At 39.8% G+C, this 23,792-nt stretch overlaps 1 protein-coding gene across 6 annotated transcripts in view; it reads right to left on the minus strand.

The window, feature by feature from the left end:
* Positions 1–4,399: 4,399 nt before the first annotated feature.
* Positions 4,400–23,792, minus strand: part of LOC111874759 (calcium release-activated calcium channel protein 1) — a 52,983-nt gene continuing 33,590 nt past the window's right edge. For 2 of the 6 annotated variants that reach the window (XM_023870527.2, XM_023870523.2), the window contains exons 2-4: positions 11,419–11,573; positions 10,735–10,863; positions 4,400–5,910 (exon numbers count right to left, since the gene is read on the minus strand). In XM_023870527.2, coding sequence (XP_023726295.1) covers positions 5,386–5,910; positions 10,735–10,863; positions 11,419–11,523 — 759 coding nt within the window. In that variant the 5' untranslated portion in view covers positions 11,524–11,573 and the 3' untranslated portion in view covers positions 4,400–5,385. Of the gene's footprint in view, positions 5,911–10,734; positions 10,864–10,967; positions 11,086–11,418; positions 11,574–12,977; positions 13,544–23,792 lie in introns of those variants that run through there. The other 4 variants (XM_023870526.2, XM_023870525.2, XM_023870524.2 and 1 more) reach the window with 4 other exon arrangements.

Consider the following 23,792-nt stretch of genomic DNA (forward strand, 5'->3'; position numbering starts at 1 on the left):
AAAAACAGAGACACCATGTATGCGAGATGTTTCCTTTGGAGACAAAACAAACCAGAGGGGCGGATAGAAGTGCCCAGAAGAAGAGGAAGAAGACGGAAGATGATGTTGGATGACCTCGGGGATAGAAGAGGATATTTTAATTGAAGGAGAAAATTTAAGATCGCATCAAGTGGAGGAACTGTTTTGGAAGAGACTGTGGACCTGTCGTCTGTTCATTGGAAGCTCATCAATTTTGTCTTTCAGATATTCCCTCTTTTTGTTCCTGAAATGCCTGCTGTTTTCACGTCTTATATTGTTCAGATTATCCGCTTTTAACTTACTTGGATCCTGTAACCATTGCAATTTGGCCTGCTTTCTTTTATTTAATAATTTTGAGCATCCTTCATTGAACCTTGGCTTATGCTTCTTCGGTTCATAATCACCTAGACTCTCCTTGGCAGACATTTTTATATTTTCTCTAATAGTTTCCCAAGCTTTATTAACATCAACCTCAGTTTCCAAGTTTTCCAAAGCCGTGAACCTATTTCAGATTTCAACACAATACTGTTCTTTACCCTCTACCTCATTTAATTTCTTGAGATTGAACCTCTCCATATGATCTGTGTGTGTTGTTTGTTTGCTCACTGCCAGTCTTTCCCTAACCTTTGCCACCACCAGGTAGTGGTCAGTATCACAATATGCTGCCGAATATACTTGGGTGCCGTCTCCTATCTATCAAAATATGGTCAATATGATTGTGTATCTTCCCATCAGGAGATGTCCAAGTAAATTTATGGATGTTACGATGCGGGAACATTGTACTTTTGACAGTAAGATTTTTTGATGTGTCAAAGTTTACAACTCTAACTCCATTATCATTACTAATTTCATTCAAACTCTCATTCCCAATCGTTGGTTTGAAAATGTCTTCCTTCTCTACTTTGGCATCGAAATCTCCCAACAAAATGTTCATAGGGTACTTCGGGAATTTATCAAATATATGTTCTAGTTCTTCATAAAATCTATGTCATCAATTCTATCTACTGTTGGGCCGTGAACATTCATAACATTGATAACACACCAGCGACCTTTTAGTATTATATATGATATCCTATCACTAATGAATTCTACCCTCTTAACTGCTGATACGATTCTCTTATGTACAAAAAACCTGTTCCTAATTCATGATTTTCATTCCTCTTTCCACAGAAGAATGTACAGTCTCCTGCTGATGTGATGCCACCTCCATCCCATCTGGCCTCCTGTACTCCCGCTAAATCTAACTTATATTTTAAGATTTCTTCTGCCACTGCCCTGAGCGAACCTGCCCTATACAAACTTCGTACATTCCAAGTGCCAAATCTCATATCCATTTTCATTAGCTCAGGTTGTTTATCCAAAGAATCTGTCCAGGTCTGATGAACATTATTATCTGTAAAAATGTTTAATAACCGTGAAATACAACTTGTAATCTTGAACTTACACACGGAAAGAATTTGCATTCCTCTACCTTGAAGAGAGGCTATCAGACTTCATGGCATCAAAATTCCAAAAGGCAATGATCTTATATTGTACTCTGATCACTCTGGTGGTAGAATTAAAACTGGTCATCATGGCCATCGTATAACAAGGACGGGTTACTGAGGAATTTACACAGTAACATACATTTTGAAAATTTTGTATAACACAGGTCACAATTACTGTAAAGTTTTGGTGCCTCTTCCAAGGAGTCCACACAAATATCGCCCTCTGTGGAAACTGGGAAAAAAATAAATATATAAAACTGGGCATAGATACGAGGTATATAATATACTAGATCAGCTTGCAGGGTGTTGTATGACCAAAAAAAAAATGGTAAACGTCTACATTATAAGCTCAGAAGTAGTTTTTGGACATGGTAATGAGGAATATGGTTAAAAACTTCTCAGACTTTTATTAGGAGTGAGATATTAAGTATCGCCATAAGAAGTCTATCTTGATTCATCATCATCATCATCATCACTGGCACGACAGCGCTTTGTGAGCCCTGGCCTTCCTCAGGATTGCCCGCCATTCTTCTCTATTCGATGCTAATTCCTCCAGTTCTTTACACCCAAAATTCTTATGTCCTGCTACACACATTCTTCCCATCTTAACCTTGGTCTTCCCATTCTCTTATTTCCTTCTGGTTTAGTATTAAGCATTTTCTTGATGGTTCTATTCTCGCTGGCACATATTATGTGTCCAGGTCTATCTTGATTGCCAGTTGGTTTTGTGGTTTCGAGAATAAGAATGAATTTGAAACTGGCCTATTGATTCTCATTCAATAGCCATTTACCAGAGCCAAGCAGATCCCACCTCACAATATTATGCATTTCCATGTTAAATAAAAGGTCTCTAATAATGTGGTACATTTGGTCAAGGCAGGAACTGTGAAGCCAGCAGAGCCAGCCATTGCTATAGAACAGTTCTGCAAACACACCTGTTTCTAGGCAAACAGATTAGTAACATGCAACAGTGGAACAACTGGGAAGTGGTGTCCTCTATGCAGCCCATGCCAAGGCTATATAATGAGAAGGTTGGTGTGAGGTGGCTGCCAGGCTGGGAGTTAGTCAATTGGAGCAATGACTTAATTGTGAGACCAATCAGCAGTCAGTAAGAATGTGAACATGGAAGCTGAGGAAGCTACGGCATTGCAAGCCTTTATCAGACATCTCGTGAAGATACAGCAGACTGACAAGATTTAGTAAGTGCTGTAGTGAACTGCAGTGTGTGAATTAGCATTGGCACTATAGTTATTTGTAGTTACATTCTGTAAGAGTTCAATAAATCCAATTACAATCCAAACCCCATCTACTGTCACTCATTCGCATGACAATATCACTAGCTGTCTGAAAAGTTTATTTATTATTTGCATCTTGATCTAAAAACTTCAAACTTATTAACACTTCTATTAAGGTAATGAATTGCAGTTAATGTGTAACATCTGATCCCTGACGACAATTATGCTCAATCAAATATACTGCCCTAACTGAGACGCTCATGGTTTGTTAACATGTTAATTCAGTGTAAAGGCTGTCTGCCATTAAGTTCTTTACTTGGCCATGATTGTTGCTGTTTGCATCTTCAGTATCTCATTCACTGTATACTGCCTTCTTTATCTAGGGATGTCACCTGCTGGATTTATCATTCTTGGTATTTCTTGAATGGCAACATTTTCAAATGTGTACACACACCTCTCTTCAACTTCTAAGCCAAAAAATATAAAGGGAAGAGACTACTTGGGAGAATAATACTACAATGAATCTTGAGGAAATGGGAGATGAGGGTATGGCCTGGATTCATTTATCCCAGCATAGGCAAGTTCTTGTGAAAACATTAATGGGAATCCAGATTCAATAAAGGACAAGGACTCCTTTTCATTATCTGAGAAACCATGAAACTTCTCAAAATGATGTAGGATTTAAGGTTCACACACTGGCAGTTATAAACAGTTCTACATAATATAACACATGGGACAAAATAATAGGGCTCAAATAAAGATTTTGTTCAGAAAGATTACAAAAGCATTTTGCAACATACATGTAGCGTGACACACAAAACACGCTACAGTATAATACACAAAATCTTGTACATGAGACATTATTTTACATTTTCCTTCTCAATGTTTGCACCATGGGTGCTACTCCATTGAGCAGGCATTAAATGCCATCCTATTCTTATGTCACATTCATAATTACATATAAACAAAACTCATCTGGCTAGCCTTCAGAAGTCCAAAAATTTAAACAAGGCAAGGCAAATCAAAATTAGCAACCATAAATACCATCCAACATACAAGGAAGTAAAGCTTTACCTGTCTTACAAGTGGCAAGTCACAATGCTTACATCAACAACTGCTGCTACACAGTAAAACAAAAATGGTAACAGTGACCATGTAAGGAAAACAATGGAATGAACAGTGGGAAACTAGGAGAAACTGCTTCGATTGATTTACGACAAATGTCTTAATAACACACATCTTAGATGAAAGATCTTCACCTCTTTTAGAACAATCAAGCAGTTGCTGTAATTTGGACTGTTGCATGTAAGTAGAAAAACATTAAATGAGTATTTTCTCTGGCTTGTGGAAGTAGGAAAGAACTTAAGTTCTCCTCTGTTATCACACACGTTCTCCTATATGTATCCTGGAGTTAGTTACGCATGAGCAACAGACAGGACAAACTCCATGTAACAATGTTTTACTCTATTTATGCTTTGATGGGAACAAGTGACAGTGATTTAAAATATGCTTGCAGTGGAATTAAATATTTATAAAGTAAGTAAAGCTATCCCTGTACCAGGCCGTGAAGGCCCATAGAGTTGTGAGATGTTGAGGGTCCCACATTATCTAGACAATCGGCTCAAAGATGGCGGCAAGGTTGTCAGCCTTACTCGCTGGCCGCTCTTTACTCCCCAGGAAAATTATTTATAATTAAATATTTATGTTTTGATTAATGACATTTTAAATTTTTAACCCTTGTATTTGCATATGCTATAATTCTCCTCCACTTCCTTATCATGTAGTGGATTACATCAATTGATTTTACTCTCAGTAAATTATAATTGAGCTTAATATAAAATTATGAAAGCACATCAATGCCAATTCCACCTATTTATGTATAAAGTGATACTGTATAGTTTGTCCTCCATCTTGCAACAAGAAATTAGTCTCATTATGGATGGCATCATTAATATCAATATATTGAAATGTTGCAGTCACGTTGTATGTGATGTAAATAGCCTATCACAAACTAACATAGATTACAGGAATGGAAAACTTGTTATATCTGTCATGTCTGAGTGAAAAATCTGCTACACAGCACTCTTCTGAGACAAGTGAAGAACTCCACGTGAGATGTGAAGCCTGCATTTTCACATGTCCCTGTATATTTATTAAGTTATTAGGAATTTAAGAGAGATTAATTATGTATTTTCAATTAAACTAATTTATATACAACCTTTTTCCGTCATGGACAACTTACACCCTTCACATTTCAGTTGGTGTGCTGAATATTTTAACAAGGCAAAACCTCAGGTGACACATAGGAACCATGTTTTTCAGTGTACAAAGTTTAATGCTAAGCACTTATGAGAACAAGACCTATTATAAAATAAGTAACTCTGTAAAACATGCATGCTATATAAAACATCTGAGTTGTGTGACTCATTTCTGATGTCTCATATCATGCGATATGCTTGCAAAGTAGTCTTCAATTGGTTATGGGAAAAGAAACCTTGCTTCCATATTTTTATAATATTATAGCTGCATTCCCTTCATTAAATCTCTTCTGTTTTATTTGAAGTCTTCTGAGCAACCAGCTGCAGCATATGTCCATCAGAAGCCAATACTGATGCCCTTCTTCCACACAGCATTTGAAACACAAGCTACACAATTTGAGTATTTGAAAAGAGTCCTACACCATTAGCACGCCCTTCTGCATCTCCTGCTTCTATCTGTTCTTTGAGCAGCTCCAATTCACGAATACCTGACACTGTCACCTCATATTTGTGCGTTACTAGTGAACGATAGAAATGGACAGCAAATGCCAAGAAGACAATGAGGACAGGAATGAGAACAATGCATGCAGACCATGCTGCATAGGGTGAGAAGTCATAAAATTTTACCCAACAGAGAATTGCTATCTCACACAGGAACAAAAGCAATCCCAGCAGTGTTGAAAATGCCCATGCAGTCTCAATATACCAATGCAGACGTTCATGTGGAGATTCATGTACAAGACTGATGGAATGGAGATTGCATACAGCATCAATATTTGGCAAGATACACGTACTGATCATGAGTGCCAGCATATGTACTGCCACTAGCAGAGTTGTGCAGATTGCAAATGCAATCAACATCTCCTGAGGTACACTTGACTGTTCGCTAAGCTGTACTTCAACCATAGCCACCTATATGCAAAGAAATTCAGTGTTAAAATAATATATTGCAGACTAAATTCTTTACTAGAGCAGAAAAGTTAATTCTTCACTGCACTCAACACAGCAAATTGTAGTAAATTAGTCCAAGAAGCAGCAGTGTAAGTTTCTCATATGATGGATACGAAGAACTCTGTCAATAAATACAAGTCACAATACACAAATGATGGAAAATTATGTTGTGCTTCTTGAAGTTTTTCATGCCAAAAAATCATCAGCTGCTATTTATACGACTGAAGCTGATCTGTCTAAATGCTTCTTTAAGCTGATTTTTGGAAGGCATACGTTATAATGAACTGAGATATGAAAGTTACCTTGAAGTAATATTACTGTGATAAATGTATGATTTATATAATTTTTTATCTGTTGAATAATATATTTTCATATACAGTAAAACTTGGTTATAGCAACATCGGTTTCTGTGACACCTTGTCTATTGCGTCAAATATTCAATGGTACGAACTAATTCCTCATAAAGCAACTGTTTTTATACCTTGCTTAGTACGACATGCACAAATGCATCAACCTCGTATGTAACGTCATTTTCATTCCTGAATTTCTCTGATATGGTGGGAAAGTTTGATGTGTCTGCCCACCCTCACTTTCTCTACTTGCTGACGTGACTGTCCTGGAAGAATACGACCGCGGGCTGCAAGAGGAGCGTGGGTTTTATGCGAAAACAAGGGTGTGGGGTGGGACTGCGTGAATAGTGCAAGAGGACGCAGCAGGTTGTTAACTGCATTCCTTTCCTAGAATCTCGTCTAACAGGACCTCACATTGTCTACTTACCCTATAGTGTTCCTGCCTAAACCCAGAGAAGTGCAGTAGCGAAAACATGGCAATGAAAAGGAAAGTTTTAAGCATTGAAGAGAAAGTTAAAGTGATTCGTGAAATANTTATAACCAAGTTCTACTGTATTTTTTTCTCAAATTGTAAGCCTTTAGTTTTTGACAGATATTCAATACAGTACAAGCATATGTATCAGCCACTAACAGATTGTGAAAGATGTTGCCAGTGTTCAGAAAACAAGTAAGAATCGCTGGAAATGTAATGGTGCAGGCGGACCATAGGATTTGATCCACCTCTTAAACCAAATTGCCCATCTTGTTGTTTATTATAAAGTTGCATTACCTAACTTTAACACTAACAGCTCAAAGATTTAGAGGACTGCAAAGTAGCCTTTATGAGTTCTATCTGGTTCTTTCAAAAAGCAAAGATATCTCCTAACAATAGTACAGCCCCTCAGTACTTTTAAATATTTTCCATAATATTCACATTCAGTATCCGTTAACTTAAGATTTCTAAGCATCCTCTACAGAAGATAGACCACATTGGCAAAACCTTAGTCACATAATCAAGCTGTGTTCATTGATATTATTACTATTAATAATATTTAGTGACAATGTTATGATGTCAGTCAATGCTTACAGTTTCAGACCACTGTAGACGAGGCTGAACTTCATGCACTAAGAGACAATAAATCAGCTAATCCAACCATGCCACAAGAGAAATAAAAAAATTAATGTACTGAGTGGGAGAGGAAGAAGAAAGTACTCAGTATACCCAGATTCAATGTCATAACAGATTTTACAAAGTTTCTGTATGAAATCACTTTAATCATAAAGGACATAACCAAAGGGGTTAGTATGATTTATCCAGCCAATATTCCTAAAATCTGGCTACCACATAGGAACATTGGCTTATAAAAGGCACGGCAAAGATCAGTTTGGGTTAAAATTGTTATTACACTCCAGGTTATCCTAGTATCAAATTTCATATAAAATTAATCTCACTACAACAATCGAAGTCAAAGTTATGTTATGACCGATGGTCAGTCAGCCAGTCTGTCTTGGAATAAAGCACACATCTGGAGCTTTAGGCCACATCTTTATTACTGTCAAATGGTTTGTTGATGTGGGGTGCCTTCTCTGATGAGAAGATGGGTCTGTTTGCCAGAGTCACAGTCAGCAGTAATAAGTCTTCTGTCAGTATGTACTATTTACATTTTAAATGTAATTAAATTTATGTACATACAACATACACAGTGTGTCCAGGATCCATTAGGACTCATTTTCTTAAATTTTGCCCTGCAATGTTATCTGTTGGCGAGTTGAGGCGTTAAGATTCTTGAAGTTTCAGCTGTGGCTGTCTATAATTTAAAAGTGCAAGCATCGCTGCATCATGTGTTCTGACCTTGAATGTAACAGTACTGTACTGACGCTCATCGGAAAATGGCGGCTGAACAGAGAGTCAACATCAAATTTTGTTTGAAGTTGGGCAAAACAGCGGAGAAGCATACAAAATGATGAAAAGTGTGTACGGTAGTGATTGTTTGAGTCGCTCGAACATTTTTTGATGGTATGCTATATTTCATGACGGCAGGGAGGACACTGAAGACACTCCACGTGAATCAAAGCTGAGAACAAGTTGCACTGAAGTAAATGTGAAAAAAGTAACCAAAATCCTTGCATCAGACAGATGTGTTTCTGCAAGATTCATCGAGGAGCTTTTGGGAATACCAAAAAGTACTGTGCATCAAATTTTGACCGTGATTTTGGGCAAACGGAAGGTCTGTGCATGGTCTGTACCGCACACACTGTCAGGTGATGAAAAACATGCTAGAGTTGAACACTGCAGAGACATGTTACAGTCGGCCCAAAGTGATATAAAATTTACAAAATCGATTGTTACTGGTGACAAGACATGGTGTTTTCAATATGAGCCTCTCACAAAGCGGCAGAGTGCAGCGTGCTTGAGCCCAAAGAAGCCAAAACCCTAGAAAGTGCGCACGCAAAAGAGTTCAGTAAAGACACTGCTAACCATTTTCTTCGATTCAAAAGGAATCATTCACAAGGAATTTCTGTCAGAAGGTCAAATAGTGAATTCTGATTATTATCTCGGAGTCCTCAATCGTTTGTGGGCAAGAATTCTTTGAATTTGACCTGAATATCAAGAGCAAGGTTCCTGGTCGCTCCTCCACGACAATGCCCCACCCCACAAATCGAAGATCGTGGGTGATTTTTTGGCCAGAAAATGGATCACAGTCCTTGATCATCCTCCGTATTCACCAGATTTGGCTTAAGCAGATTTCTGGTTGTTCCCAAAAGTTAAGTTGGCGATGAAAGGAGACCTTCACGACACCATCCAGGACATCCAAAGGGAATCTACTGCAGTCTTAAATGCGATTCCACAGAAGGAGTACAGTGACTGTTTCTGAAAACTTTTCAAATGATTCCAGCTATGTATTGATTCAGTAGGAGACTATTTTGAATAAAAAGAGTGAAGTTTTGAAAATAATTCACGTCTTGTATTTTTAATGAACACAGTCCTAACAGAACCTGGACACACTGTGTATACAAGGCCTCTGTCAGTCCAGGCTCAATAGAGCAGATCATGTCCTATCATTAGTAGCTCCTGCTACAACAGCAGTCTAGTCACTTGAACAGTCCTCTTATATTTCCTGGGTTGGGGTTCCCCTTGTCCAATGGTACAAACATTTGCATTTTCGTGATTTTTTATGACTTCTGCTTGTAGCTTGCATAATTTTCTTATATAATCATATATTTATGGAAGTTTGAAAGCCATGTGCAAATTGTGAATCAGTGTGCACCTTGGAAAATTCCCAATCATGCGGAAAACTGTTTTGTAGGAGCTGCAATTTCAATAGATGGGTTGTCTGCCGCAAACTCCAAGGCGGGGCAAGCATAAGTCATGATACTCCTTTGAGTCCTTTGTGGAGGGTCAATTTAATGTTAGTGCTTAATCACTCACTTTTGAATAGGAAATACATTCTAATAAATGTTCTGAAGGCCTTGGCTTCGGTCATTTGTATGTGTAATCTCCATGTAACTTTCTTATCGAAGATTAGACTAACATATTTTATGCCATTTACAAATGCAATGGTTCGTCCATTCAGTGATAGATGGGACTCTGGTGGTTGACTTGGAGAGAAGTAAATCCCAAATCTTATCTTCATTAACTGTAATATTCTAGTGCTCACACCAGGTCTCCACCAAGCAAACTCACTACAGTTCAGAGGAATATTAAATATGCAATTTCACTGTATCGCAAACACAGCATGTAGTCCCATATAGTGGGGGGTGGAGTCCAGCTGGGTCCACTTGGCGCGGCAGCCACAGATTGGTCTCTTGTACTTGCCCCAGGTGATTATGATGGAGTATTTGGTGGAATGAATGAGCTTCTACTAGCGGCATGTGCGCACGCTTCCACTAGCGGAGTATAAATGCCCGACTGGCCAAAACGGGGTACTTTGGCCACAACGACCATACTCATCACTGGCCTGATCATGGCACTTTGGACGTTAAAGGTTAATATATGAATAAGCAGCAAGGTCCATCAAGTATAACACGTTTAATAAGAGAATATAAAAGTTTGGCTAAAACAGAGAAAGGCTCTAACTTTTTACAAGACGTTACAAGAGACATCTTGAGCAATTACACATCTTAATAAGTAACATCAATCAAGTGTAACAAGATTAACAGGAGTACATAAAAGTTTGGCTAAAACATATAAGGGCAAACTGTTCTATTCTCATATTAACTTGTTCTATTTGATGGACCTTACTGCTTATTCGTGTATTTACAAGACCATGGATTATGTTGCAGAGTTAGGTTTGAGATTTCTGTAATTGTACAACTAAGAAAAGGGACTAGATCCACCACTCTCATTTCCACTTTGTGGTCACTGCAGACAACAGACAGAGATACCTAAGAGTAGCATTTTTGAGAGATCCATTCAATCTTACTATACACATACCCAAGAATAAGAACATCTTACCATAGCAAAACCTGAAAGAAGAGCAGAAGTTTTACTAGATGCCTTTAGCTTTGCTCTGCTCAGCTGAAGCTTTCTCCAAGAAAGGTAGCCAGGAGTATGGAGGCCATCACCTGATTGCGACATCTTCTCCTGAAAGGTTACAATTACGGATGAACACATATTGAAACAATTATTATATCAATGCATTGCTACTACACTAAATTCAGTATTAGTTCAAAAACAATAACACCTACCAGACACTAAACTTGGCCTTCCAAAGATGGCCTCCAATCAGATGAATTGACACTGTAACCCTCTTGAATGATCGGTTATGATAAATATGGAACATACGATTAGTGTTGTTGCACAAGTCTAGCAAATGAACAAAACAGATAGTTAAAGAAGAAGAGCTTGCCTACAGCATAATTACAATTTTACACATATTTCCAGCAAATTAAACAGTTGTTCTGCCTATAGTAACAACATTCTACATAGTAATAACAATCTAGCCACGAACCAAATATTACAGCCAAGCATATACAATAAGTCACACTTGAAATTGTGTAAAAAGAAAAAGCTACTCAGTTACTGGTACAGAAAATTTGCTTGAAAAAAATGTTACATGATTTGTCAGATCAGAAGCATATAAAACAGGTGACTAAAAACTAGCATTTCCACCAGTTAGAGAAAATATGAAGGGCTGACCTGTGTAGGTCTTCTATTCCAATGACAGTCGTTTCCAATGTACTGCGAAGAACAACCTGTAAAGCACACTGTACGGTGTCCTGAACTACTTGACAACTCAGACATGGGAAATCAAACGCTCCAAATCACTCCACTCCCAAATACCCAAGAGAAACCTGCAAAAAAATGCATGAGTACAATGCATTAAAATTAAATTACCAACTCATACTGCAATGTGAAAATAAGTATTACAAACATATATCACTAGACAGGACAATCTGGAGCAAAAGCCAATATTTCAGAGACTTCTGTCTCCATCATCAAGAAATTATTAAATATTAGTCTTCTGCTCTAAACTGATGCATTGCCCTATTGGGAAATTTTCTGTCACTTCTGGTCACTCTGAAAGCATCCAGCTTTGTATTTCTCTCATTAGTTTCGTTAGCATGGATGGCTCCCAGAAGATGACTGTAATTAAGTAATGTTCATATTATCTTTCAAAAAGGATTTCTCAGAATACTGTCTCTTCATCATTATATCCTATTGTTAATATCACTGTTTAAAATGCTACTAACTTCGCAAGAAAAGTATTTACATATGCACAAAGAATAATAATAATGAATTTGAATCTTTTTATCCACATTGTGTATATCTATAAAATTTCCTTCATGACTGAACAAGAAAATCAGCACAAACTGTACAATCATAATCACTATAAACTGTGTAGTCTCTTTTGATTTTACTACAGTGAAAGCATTCATGTTACACCAGTCCAGAACATATAGAAAAAAGGCTTTATTATTTCTTACTTATTTCTCAGCACCATGTCTAATGCAACATCAAAAAACAGCTACAACAGCAGCATTTAAGATGTTTGCTGAAAAAGACCCACAAGAGTACTTCCACCACTGGTATGGCCATTGGCAGAAATGTGTGACACTGTGGGATAAGCATTTCAAAGACTGTGCAGTAAATGACACCATGACATGTGCATAAGTTTACCAACTTTTGACTCTACAACATACAAGTATAAATCACTGGAATTCAATCTGCTATTAGCTTACCTTAACATCCTTCAAAATATATAATTCAAAATTGGTCACACCATAAAACATTTTTGGGACACCAGAACGCTCATACACAAATACAGGTCAAATACAATAACTGCAAAGGAAAATTTGTGAAGCCAAAAGTTATCGATATTGAAACAAATACATCACGGTACCTCCCTACCACTTCACACTATCTATCTTCTGAAATTCTGTCTTTCAATGTCAAGCACAAAATCCCATGGTTTCAGTGTGGGTTAAACACAATTTTAACGCAGGTCAGCCAAATTGTATGTTGCAATGTAAAGCGTCTGGGGCAATTTTTCTTTTCAAATTTCGATAAAGACACAAGAAAGTGGTATAACATGTTTTACTTCATTGGTGTGAACAAAAAATATGGCTTCATAACAAATAATTGATTCTTACAACTTTCACCGTTTTGATTTCAACAAGTGTACAAGTAATAATGACATTTTATTTCCTGCTACGAATCCTTTCAATTTTCAAAAATTGGGGCTGTTTATTACGTACTCGTCACTGAAGTGCTTCTTTCACGTATTTCACACTGCTCTGTTGGTTAGTGTAAGGTCACTTGGAGGTAGCGGTTAAGGCCATTCTAAGAGTACTTTTTGCTCAGTGTTCTGTAAAATTCTTACAAAGCCAGAAGATGCATAGTCACTCGAATATTCAACTTACAAGGCACTGTGCACTGTATGTTCTCCTCTCCTAACGTAAAATATTACTGTACATGGACACGTAAAATGTCTTACACCTTATGAAAACGCACATCACACTTCAACCCCAATGTATACCTTCCCAGAAATGTCCTTTTTAATTTCTAAAATAATATGTCTCCACGTACTTTCGCCACTGAAGGTTCGTTCACTTTGCCTAAAGACGAGCTGCTTGCTATGATACATTACCAACGTTACCGACCACCTGCAATTATTTTCATTCTGCATGTGTTCAAGGCGTTCAAACGGCCTTCACGGCCAAGTCGACGCAAGTGCTCGTTCGGTTATGTAGAATTTGAGGTTCGCTGAGCAGTGGCTCTTGAAATGATCTATCTTCTGGGATACAATGCCGTGTAGTCTGGTCAAAGCCTACCGATGTTGCGGTGGAACGTATCGGCTACGTCTTCTGGATCAAACAGTAAAAAGGGCAAGAAACAGGCAAAAAGCAGGCAGCAAGCACAGGACTACATTTTTTCAAGATGCATATTATTTCAATTATTTAAAAAAAATGTGGTAAAGTCATTCATTAACGCATATTGTAACATGTTGACCCGTTATTGGGCAACGACCATGAAACAAACGATACAACGGCCATTGCTAGGCAACAGCTTCGTAAATACGTAACAGTACTGGAGCCTTTGTTAGGCAACAGCCGGCGCAAAAATGGAAGTGCTGTTGGAAACGGTGTTTTCTATGTAGTCCGCTCCGGGGCTATATCACTCGACCGACAGAGTTCAGTTGAGTTCAGTTTATCCCGTGTGGAAGCGGGGGCGAATACCTTCACCGTAGCCCTGCGAGTCATAGAATGCGACAAAAAGTAAAGTCTCCAATTTGAGACAGTAAAAAACGGTCGCGAGTCCCATGGGACTCGGACCAGAGAATGACTGCGCTGGCGAGAACCAGCAGCAATTCTATACGACAAGCCCGTCCCCACATCATCAAACCCGCAACTGTCTGACAGTAATACAAACCTGATCGTAAGCCCCAGACGGATGCTTTCTTCCAAGATAGACTGGACGACTGACCGTCGGTCGTAACAAAAGCCTCCATTCGACAGTTCAGTTCGGACCAGGAGTCGCTCCAGTGTGTAGGAGTGGTCGAATACTTCCACCGTAGTCCTGCGAGTCGTAGGAAACGACGAAATGGAACACAGTGCCTAGGGGTATAACTGGGCCACCCTGTTCCCGGGGGATATAAGTACAGAAACCTGGCCCTTCAGGTTGGGGGAGTCTCGAATCTGAGACAGTAAAATGTGGTCACGAGTCCCGCAGAGTCTGACCTGAGAATGACTGCGCTGCCGAGGACCAGCAGTAATTGTAAACTACAGTACATAAGGACTATGAAAGCAAGCATTCAGTTTGAAAAAAAGAATTGCTAGTCGTGTTCTCTAGGGGCTTGTCGCCCGACAAACTGATTGGAGGTAAACCACCAGTTATAAAGCAACTCTGACTCTGACTCCAGTTCGTGCAGTGCAGTTAAGTGGCGCGAGTTGGTTGGTGAGTGAGTGAGTGAGGGAGTTAGAGGACTGCTGCGGTTCCGCCTTTGTAGATGGTAGATGAACGAGGATAGTTCGGGAACCCAGAATATAGGGAACGACCGCCGTTGGAAGCCGTTACCAGACAACGACTGGTGAAGACACAGCAGATTGAGAAGATTTATTACGTGCCGTAGCGAAATGCTAAGTGTGTGAATTAGCGAGAGCGCTCAGTTACTTGTACTTATGATTTATGAGTGTTCAATAAATCCAAACACCAATCCAAATCCCGTCTACAGTCACTCATACACGTGACAGTATAGACAGGAACTTACTTTACTTACCAGATAAATGGATGGAAATATAAGTGTATATTCCGTATAGAACGAGACAAAGCCGTCCTCTTGTAGACCTCGCTTCTATAGTTCTCTGGGAAACGCATCAATCTTTCCGAATATATTCAACTGTTAAAAATTTCCCATCCTTTACGGAACCGGGAATATCTTAAGCACAAAGGATCCAGTCCTGAACCATTTCTACCACTGTCAGATTCGAGGTTCTCAAGTCTGTGACTATGAAGAGCACTGTCTCGTACTATAATGCCGTGAAGTCTGGTAGATGTTTACTGACGTTCCAGAGAAACCTACTGCGCCCATATTTCAAGATGGAAGAGTAAGCCAAGCAAGGTCGTGCCATAGCTAAATAGGTTAATCGTCGGTTTCCCACCGAGGCGTCCCGGGTTCGAGCCCGGGTCAGGTCATGTGGGATTTGTGGTGGACAAAGTGGCACTGAGGCTGGTTTTCTCCGAGTACTTTGGTTACCCCTGACAATTCGCATTCCACCAATTCCTCCACAATCATTATCATCATCATAATCTATCATCAGGGGCTGATACAATAGGACAAACAGTGGCCGCAGTACCAAGTGGCCTTAAATATCACCCCACAAGAAAAATAATAAAAAAAAATAAAAAGCCAAGGAAGCTTCGCCAAAAAATTAATAAAATTTAAAACGTACAGTTCAGGTGTCTGCAGTTTCGTCGTATATGTACTATATATATACTTATGCATATGTGCTACAGATAATTACGTAACTAATATCTAGAGGCAAACAGAGGAGATATAAATGTGGTCTTATTATACTTGTTAAAAGCAATTTCGGCTTTCAAATAATGTCATAAGAGCTAATTCTTTTAGCTGTGGCCCATTTGTTGTAGGTTTGCGAAATGTGGACAGATTAATCGGGACATTTCACTCTGACAATATAAAGTAGCACATTATTAACTAATTAACAAATGTCCACCACATTCGGAACAAGGAAATTGTCGAGTAGTATTTCAGTACCAATTCTTTTTTTTAACTTTCTTTGGGTGGCGTAAGACTTAAGTCCACTTAGTACGTCGGCTACTAACTGGCCAATTGTACCAGCCCTGGACGATAGATGATGAGTGTGGAGCGGTCGGTGGAATGAGAATTGGAATGGAAATGCTCGGAGAAAACCTGTCCCAGTGCTACTTCTTCCACCACAAATCCCACTTGACCTGACCTGGACTGGAACCAGGACCGCTGTGGTTTTGAGTCGGCAACTAACTGCTTGAGCTATGGCACAGTCTTCTAGGATGTAACTGCTTATTACTGTAGAAGTAAAGTGCTCCCTGTATTTTCAGAGTCGAAGAGTGAACCAAACAAGAAACCAGGAAGAGGCAGGCGGTAAACAGATCTCTCCGAAATGTCGGTGAACTTCTACTGGACTATATGGCGTTACATACCAGAAAACAGCAATCTTTTGGCCGACCTGTGAGAACCTCAAGTCCATCATAGTTTACAATACACACACTTCTTTACTTTACGCAACTTAGAGCTGCTACAAGTCTCTCCAGACATCCTCGGAGTGATATAGCAGGTTAACGTGCACAACATTAGATTTTCAATTAATTAGAATCGCGTCAGACAGATGAACTGAGGTAAAGCGCGTATTTTCTTAAAGCCGGTATTAACGAAGGCATCGATTCTGTGATTCCAAGTTGCCATGGCAGTGAGTGTTCAGGCTGTGGCCTTCTCCAGGCTGAAATCATGCAGTCTTGTATGCAGATGCCAACGTTACTTAAGAACATGCTGCTTCTGTCTTCAAAGTGACAACCCTGGTACGATGATATCCAACTACAAGACTACACGTCGTCAGAAATCCAGAAGAATGCACTCTGATGTTTGCCATCTACAAACATTGGCAGTATTATTGTTTTCTAATTGACCAAGGTAATTATATAAATTAAACTTCAAATAATGGTACTGTGCATTTCCCAACATCGCTCACAAGGAAATTCCAGAAGACTGAGCTATGTATAGGCATTATATCTGCGGAAATACAATTATAATATCTAAGTTATGAGTCTTTGATGAGAAGTTAATAATTCCTCAGCGAGCATAGAAAGTTCTGTTCTTTTGCGGATCCATACGGTTCATTTCCATGATCATAATAGCCGGCCACTGCCTTTTATCCCCAGCTAGATGAATTCAATCAACATCCACGAACCCTATACCTTCAAGATATACGTTTATATTATTCTCCCGCTTAAGCTTTCGTCATAGCTAGGATAACAAGTGCCACGTGAAAAGCGTTCCTTTATCACAACGGTCTGGGGCGTCATTGGGCTACGCACGGAAGAGGCGGTTTCCAGGCAGAGAGGACAGTAGCAAACGTAGCGGACACCCATAGTCAGTTTGGAGGCTAAATATGGGGTCAATCCCGTCAAAATGGAACGTTACGGAATATTACAAGGGCTCGGAATTGAGGAGGAAAATGGGGAGCTTTTGTGGGCACGGTAATGGTCTTTCAGGTCCCATGAAAAATGGGGTATTTGCTGACCAGCTAACCGACTATCGGCTTCTCAGGAAGAACTCTGATCCTTGGAGCTATATTTGGAAGACAAATGCCCCACATTGTACGAAGTATTTGTCTTCAATAGAAGGATTTTGGCAAACAAAACCTTCATTTCTTATTTGTGATACTCACACTAGGTGCACTGTTTGTAAACGAGCAAGTGAAGGCTGAGGGTGAAATTGTTTTTGCGAATGAAATTAAGTCTCTAGAATCTGACAATTACTCAGCTGCCCAGAAATACTTGTAACCGCTCTTGGCTACCACTTCTTGTAACCGTTGGGCGCCACTTCTTGTGACCGTTGCCTATCTATCCTTATATTTATTTATTTTTGTATTTATTTATTTGTTTGCCCGCTTCGGTAGAACACTTGACTCTTCTCAGGGTTGTGTCACGGTAATAACTGAGGCAACGGGGAACTGCACATTTAACGCTAGTCCACTGATAGAAATCAGAGACACTATTTCTGCTTAATCACGAATTGTTTATTTCAGAAGCAAACACTATAACTTTATTGGCAAGTACGGAGTAATGTGCCCTTTTTATTACTATCAAAGATTAATCGAACCAAATAAAGAAGGATAAATTTAGATATACTTGGAGAGTGCAGCTCAATAACGTCTGCCTCTGATGAATTCTAAATGTCAAGTCCTTCTGCCCACTCTATCCTGCGGGAGCGTCACTTCATCCACTGTATAGGATTGGAACTGACGGCCTTTCTCCCAGACAAGAATAGTTTTCTAATGGCTGGTTTTAACTGCCAATTCATCATACCATCAGTACTAGACAATCACATTACTAACTTTGAGAATAAAGAGATCCAAAGATATTGAACCCGGAACCCTACATGTGAAAGCGGTTATTTCTTAGTTTAGGGTCCAATTACACCCTTCCGAAGACACTTTTATAACAGCTACCCTATTAGCAAAATAAAATTTACATCTTCGGCAAACTACAGACTTGCCTTTCGAAGGCGGCGTCCCTTTCCGGTCACCCAAGCTGCAGGTAACAAAACAAGGCCGTTGTTCCTGTCCAAATGCGAAAAGCAAGTCATTACCAGCTAAATCATCGGTCTCCCCAATAAATCAGTCACTCTATTGAAATGGCTAAATAGGAACATAGCGTCCATTAAAGAGTTTTAAAAGGTTTTGACTGTCACATACTTCCGCTTTTATGACACCTGAAGGTTCATTATTATCTTAAGAGAGGGAGGCCAATTTACCTACCCTGAACTAGTTCAATCTACTTATTTAATCACAAATATTGGCTAAATATTTCCATCCCATATATTCCTAAGTCTCTCGAGTGGTCTCTCTCTTTAGAGTTTTATGATCTTCCCCATACACCTTGATGATATGGACTACGTTGAACCGACCGGGAAGCCTTTTGAGACAACTGGGATGAGCTACAAGCTGAAGTATTCGACACTATTTCCCACTGTATTTCTCGTTTAACTCAATGTCCAAGGTTATGCATATAACAATAATGGGAATATCGATATCTTCATTTCGGTCCAGGCTTCGATGCGGAATATGAAATCAAATATCCCAGCCGCTGAAATCTCCTTAACCTACGCGTATGCATGAGCAGGTCCAACTAAGGCGGTAGAAAAGGTGAAGTTGTCCCTGTGTTTAATTGATGAAACATTACACCATGAAGGCGCATGAGGAAGTGGGTGTATAGATCCACGTATTCTTTGTCTCGGCACTAGTTGGAGGCGAGTGGTCAGTATCACTCCCCGGCCGCTTTACTCCGGGAAAAGAACCCCAGGTGTCCATTGGATAGGAGGCTGTCTGGACCCCAGAACCGGGCTTAAAATGTAAAGAGGAGAAAAACTTGCCCCTACCGGGACTCGAACTCCGGCCCCTCGGCCGTCCAGCCCGTAGCCAGTCGTTATACTTACTGCGCTCTCCCAGCTCCAAACTAAGATGGTAGTAACAATAAATAAACAACAGACTATGGACAACGTCCAATATACTGTTCAGACAAGACGGAAATTAAACATTGTAACACAATAGAAGAACCGGGGTTGGGGGGGGAGGAAGCCACACACAATCTATTTTTGAAATTATGTCTTACGTCTGGACGCCCTTGCCTTCTTCCACTACAAGTTCAAGTTGGCACCAGCCTATGGGAAGGTCCCTAAGAGGAAGAAGCGTGTCTCAGTCCACCTGCAAATGACAGAACCCTGCCCTCGCTCCTGGCAAGTTCCTTTAGCTGGCACTTGTCCACTAGCGAAGCCGATACGGACGGCCGGTCAGTGATCATGCCATGTAGAAAAGAAGCCATTTCCTTCATCACTTTGTAGGTATCAAGAAAGAGGATTGTGGGTTCACAGTAAATGTAAATCCATGTAACACAGAGAAGCTTGAAAGTATGGCTTGCCCCTTTACATTCACGAAAGGCCATGTGAAACGAAGAGAGAGAGAGAGAAAAATTAAATTCGCACTTTCAATTTCCTTTCATTTAACAAAGGAATTGTCAAAGGAAGCAAAGAAGGGTGACTGACACGGAGAATTAAGGACATACTTAACAAGGAGTCACGACCGCCATGTTACAGGAAATTACATATAAAGTTCAATGGCGGAATAGCCTCAGTCGTCAAGAAGTTTCTACCACATGTCACGAAACTCTATCAACTGATTGACAGACACAGGGGCACGATTATCAGAGCGGACCTTACAGACTGCTTCACGCTGATTTCTTGCTTGGATTACTCTTCAACCCTGAAGGTGGAGGCGACATGTTTCTCCGAAACGTTTGTTGGCTTCCAGCGGACTATGCGGCGTTATATCCCAGAAGCCAGGATTCTTCATGACCAACGTTGCGGAAACCTCAAATCCTAAACATTTATTTTGTATTTCAATTGAAGTTTTGATGATATTTCCAATAAAGACCCGCATTCCTCGTACGTCTTTTAAACTGTCATAAACTTCTTAAACTTACCGAACGTACTCAGTAAGTTGGACAGACTTGCCCCCAATCATCTGTATAAGACGACACTAAATTAGATTTGTCGCGCCTTAATCCTCACTAGAAATTAAACTTGACATCGTAAACCACAGAAGCAACACTGAAACAGCTGAAACAAAATCAATTTGAGAATAAAAATTGCACTACGACGCCATGCAGTCTCGTAGAAATTTTCCGACGTTCTTGGGGAACATATTGCCTCAGCTTTAAAGATCTCAAAATGGAAAAATACTTTCCTTCTGCCAGACTGCGTGTTCATCCCCGAAGACAGCAGCGTTCGTGATCACTAGAGTCGAAACCTAACACATCAAATTTTACTGAATGCATAGTAATGATACAAGAAAATAATTCAATTTTGTGTTACATAAATTAAAGGAAAAGGAAAGAGATTATATGCACGAATGTGTCAAATACTTTTACAGAATGAAGGAGAAAATCCTTCAAACTCATTTGTATAATCGTGGGCATTATCGTCTCCAGTTGCCTGCGGTGGGTCAACTTGTTTCTGAAGAGCACGTGGCTGAAAAAACAAAAAGGGTCAATTTTCGCAAACGTGGGAGCAATGTTACTTTGGGAAAGTTTCAGCTTATTAACTGGCAATATGATAAGTAACTGAAAGACTCTACGCGCAAAAAGACATAATAAATTCCGCACCTCATTAGGCATTAATGAGCTTCACATTATTAACTCTAAGATGTTAAAGAAAGAGTTGGAAACTGAAAAAGACAGAAATATTTCATGCCATGCCAAGAGGAGAGAAATGTGACGATCTGTCTATAAACATCGGTGCTACTGTCGCTAGTAACATCTTGTGTTCACTGCAGAAAGTTGTAACTGATTTTTAAACAGCGGGGTACTGTAAATGAGATTCATTTATTTCCGCAGCGACTTGCTAACGTTGTGAGTAGCGTAGGACAATTCGTTAGAGCGGTTTTACATTACCGTACATTTAAACTATTCCACGTTTTATCTAATTCCTCTATTACTGCAATTTCTTTCCACTACTATGTGTAATCCACTATATAACTATTCCAACCTGAGTTCTCTTCCACTCTAATGCATCTCGAACAGTCAAAATGTCTATGCCAGAGTGGGACACAGATGCAACGTACATTTCACACGTACCGACAAGTACATCCTAAGAAATTAGTGAATTATGCGAATTACGAATGTCACATTAACAATTAGGTCCTCAACTCCCTTAAAACACACAAAGCCCTATGAGCGCGGCAGGCAGAACAGCGCTCATACCACTGGACACGGCCCATGTGAGGTTCCATCCACCTAAGGAAGGATCTTCCTGAGATCTTCTGATGATCGATTTTATTCTTTTTTTTCCCCTTGGCACTACAGCCCCAGTGGGTCTAGGCCTACCTCCATGAACTTCTCCGTTCACTTCGGTTTCTTTAGATCTTACACATTCGGTAGGACTCCTTGGGCGGGTGATCAGCTTGTCGCAATTCCTCTACCTGTACACAAACACAGAAAAACGCACACAAACATCCATGCCCTGAGTGGGATTCGAACCCACGATCCCGGTTTCCAAGCGAGCGAAAACAGTATATGCCTTAGACCGCTCGGCTACCGTGACCGGCTTTCAATTTTATTTACTTCCGTCTTATTTTCGGCCGCCGAAAGAAAAGTCCTATTAAATTTCCCCTATAAAAATCCTGTAGACCCCCTACGCATTCATTCTATTCGTACAAGAGTGAAATAAGTGACTTTACATTCTTCATTATCTAAAGAATAACCAAATGTTCACGTCCGCTACAAGAACAGCGCAATATCGTAACAACGCATCTGGAACATTAGCTCAGCCCTGCTGTTTCCATTCTTTGTGTTTATGCAGCTGGTCTTCCGTCGGAAAGCATACTATGATTGACAGCAGTTACGGGACAGCTCGATGTGAAAATGGGGAAACAGTTATGCAACGGCTTCATTCAGTACAAATTTACAATTTTTCAGTACAATTTAGGCTGTTGTAGAAAGTTTGTCCTTCAAGGACACGTCAATACCAAATTATCTCCGAAACTAAGGTCCCGTTTTTGAGCTAGGTATCCCGATGGCCTAACAACAAAATTAATGGGACGCCAGATGGCAGAGTTTCTTTCTAAAGAATGTAATTTTATTTAGCAGTTAAACCTTACATGTTCCTTTCGTAAGTGATACTTAGTTTCATTCAGGGTAATTCAACTGGACGCTAATTATGAAGCGTCCATTTTGGAGCAAATCCAATATAGCATCAAACACATCGCCGATGTTAACAAAATTGTAAACTTTTCAGATGAAGACGGACTTCCCGACGAATTTAATATTGTTAAAAAATAAATAAAATAAATGCTGAACGGAATATTAATTTAATTAAAACTGCTGAAAAATGGTCCTAATCATTCGGGTTTGTGCAAAGTGAAAACATTTCTTTAGAAAAAAATATATATATTTGGGAATTTTGTTTAGCCATTCCTGGTACAAGTGGAGACACAGAAACAGTATTTTCCATTACAAACCGTTTCCTTATTCAAACCACCAAAGTTATGGTAGTAACAAAAGCGCATTTCCAGGGCCTTCCATGCAGCAATTTTTATACTTTGGTTTCCGATAACTCCAAAGCACTGCGACACGTCTTTTCGTTCCAGAAATAGAAAAAAAAATCCGCTAAACAGGACTAACCATCACTTTCAGCATTAGTTGGGAACAGGCAACTGCCGAGCACCATATGCAAACACCTGTAAAAATGCAAGTCCCGTTTCTTATTTTTTAAATTCTGGATACCCCGTCTAAAAACATTCTTTTCCTCAGTTCCCTGCCAGACTGTCTGGTTGTAGCTTCCAGGTAGTCAGTAAATTAAAGAGAGTAAAGTTGTCCCTGAAGCCAGTCACGGTAGACGAGCGGTCTAAGGCATGTGCTGTCTTCGCTCGCTTGGAAACTGGGATCGTGGGTTCGAATCCCACTCAGGGCATGGATGTTTGTGTGCGCTTTTCTGTGTTTGTCTACAGGTAGAGGCCTTGCGACGAGCTGATCACCCGCCCAAGGAGCCCTACCGAATGTGTAAGATCTAGAAAAACCGAAGTGAACGGAGAACTTCATGGAGGTAGGCCTAGGCCCACTGGGGCTGTAGTGCCAAGGAAAAAGAAGTTGTCACTGTGCTCAACTAATTAAGCACTACGCCCCGAAGGGGTATGGTGGAGTGGATGTATAGATCCACATTCTCTTGACCTAACCACTAGTAGAAGCTGAGTGGTCAGCTTCGCGCCCCGGCTGCTTTATCCCCAGGGAAACTGCCATCG

The sequence above is a fragment of the Cryptotermes secundus genome, unplaced genomic scaffold (assembly GCF_002891405.2).
Source record: "Cryptotermes secundus unplaced genomic scaffold, Csec_1.0 scaffold838, whole genome shotgun sequence".
Classification (NCBI taxonomy): Eukaryota; Metazoa; Arthropoda; class Insecta; order Blattodea; family Kalotermitidae; genus Cryptotermes; species Cryptotermes secundus.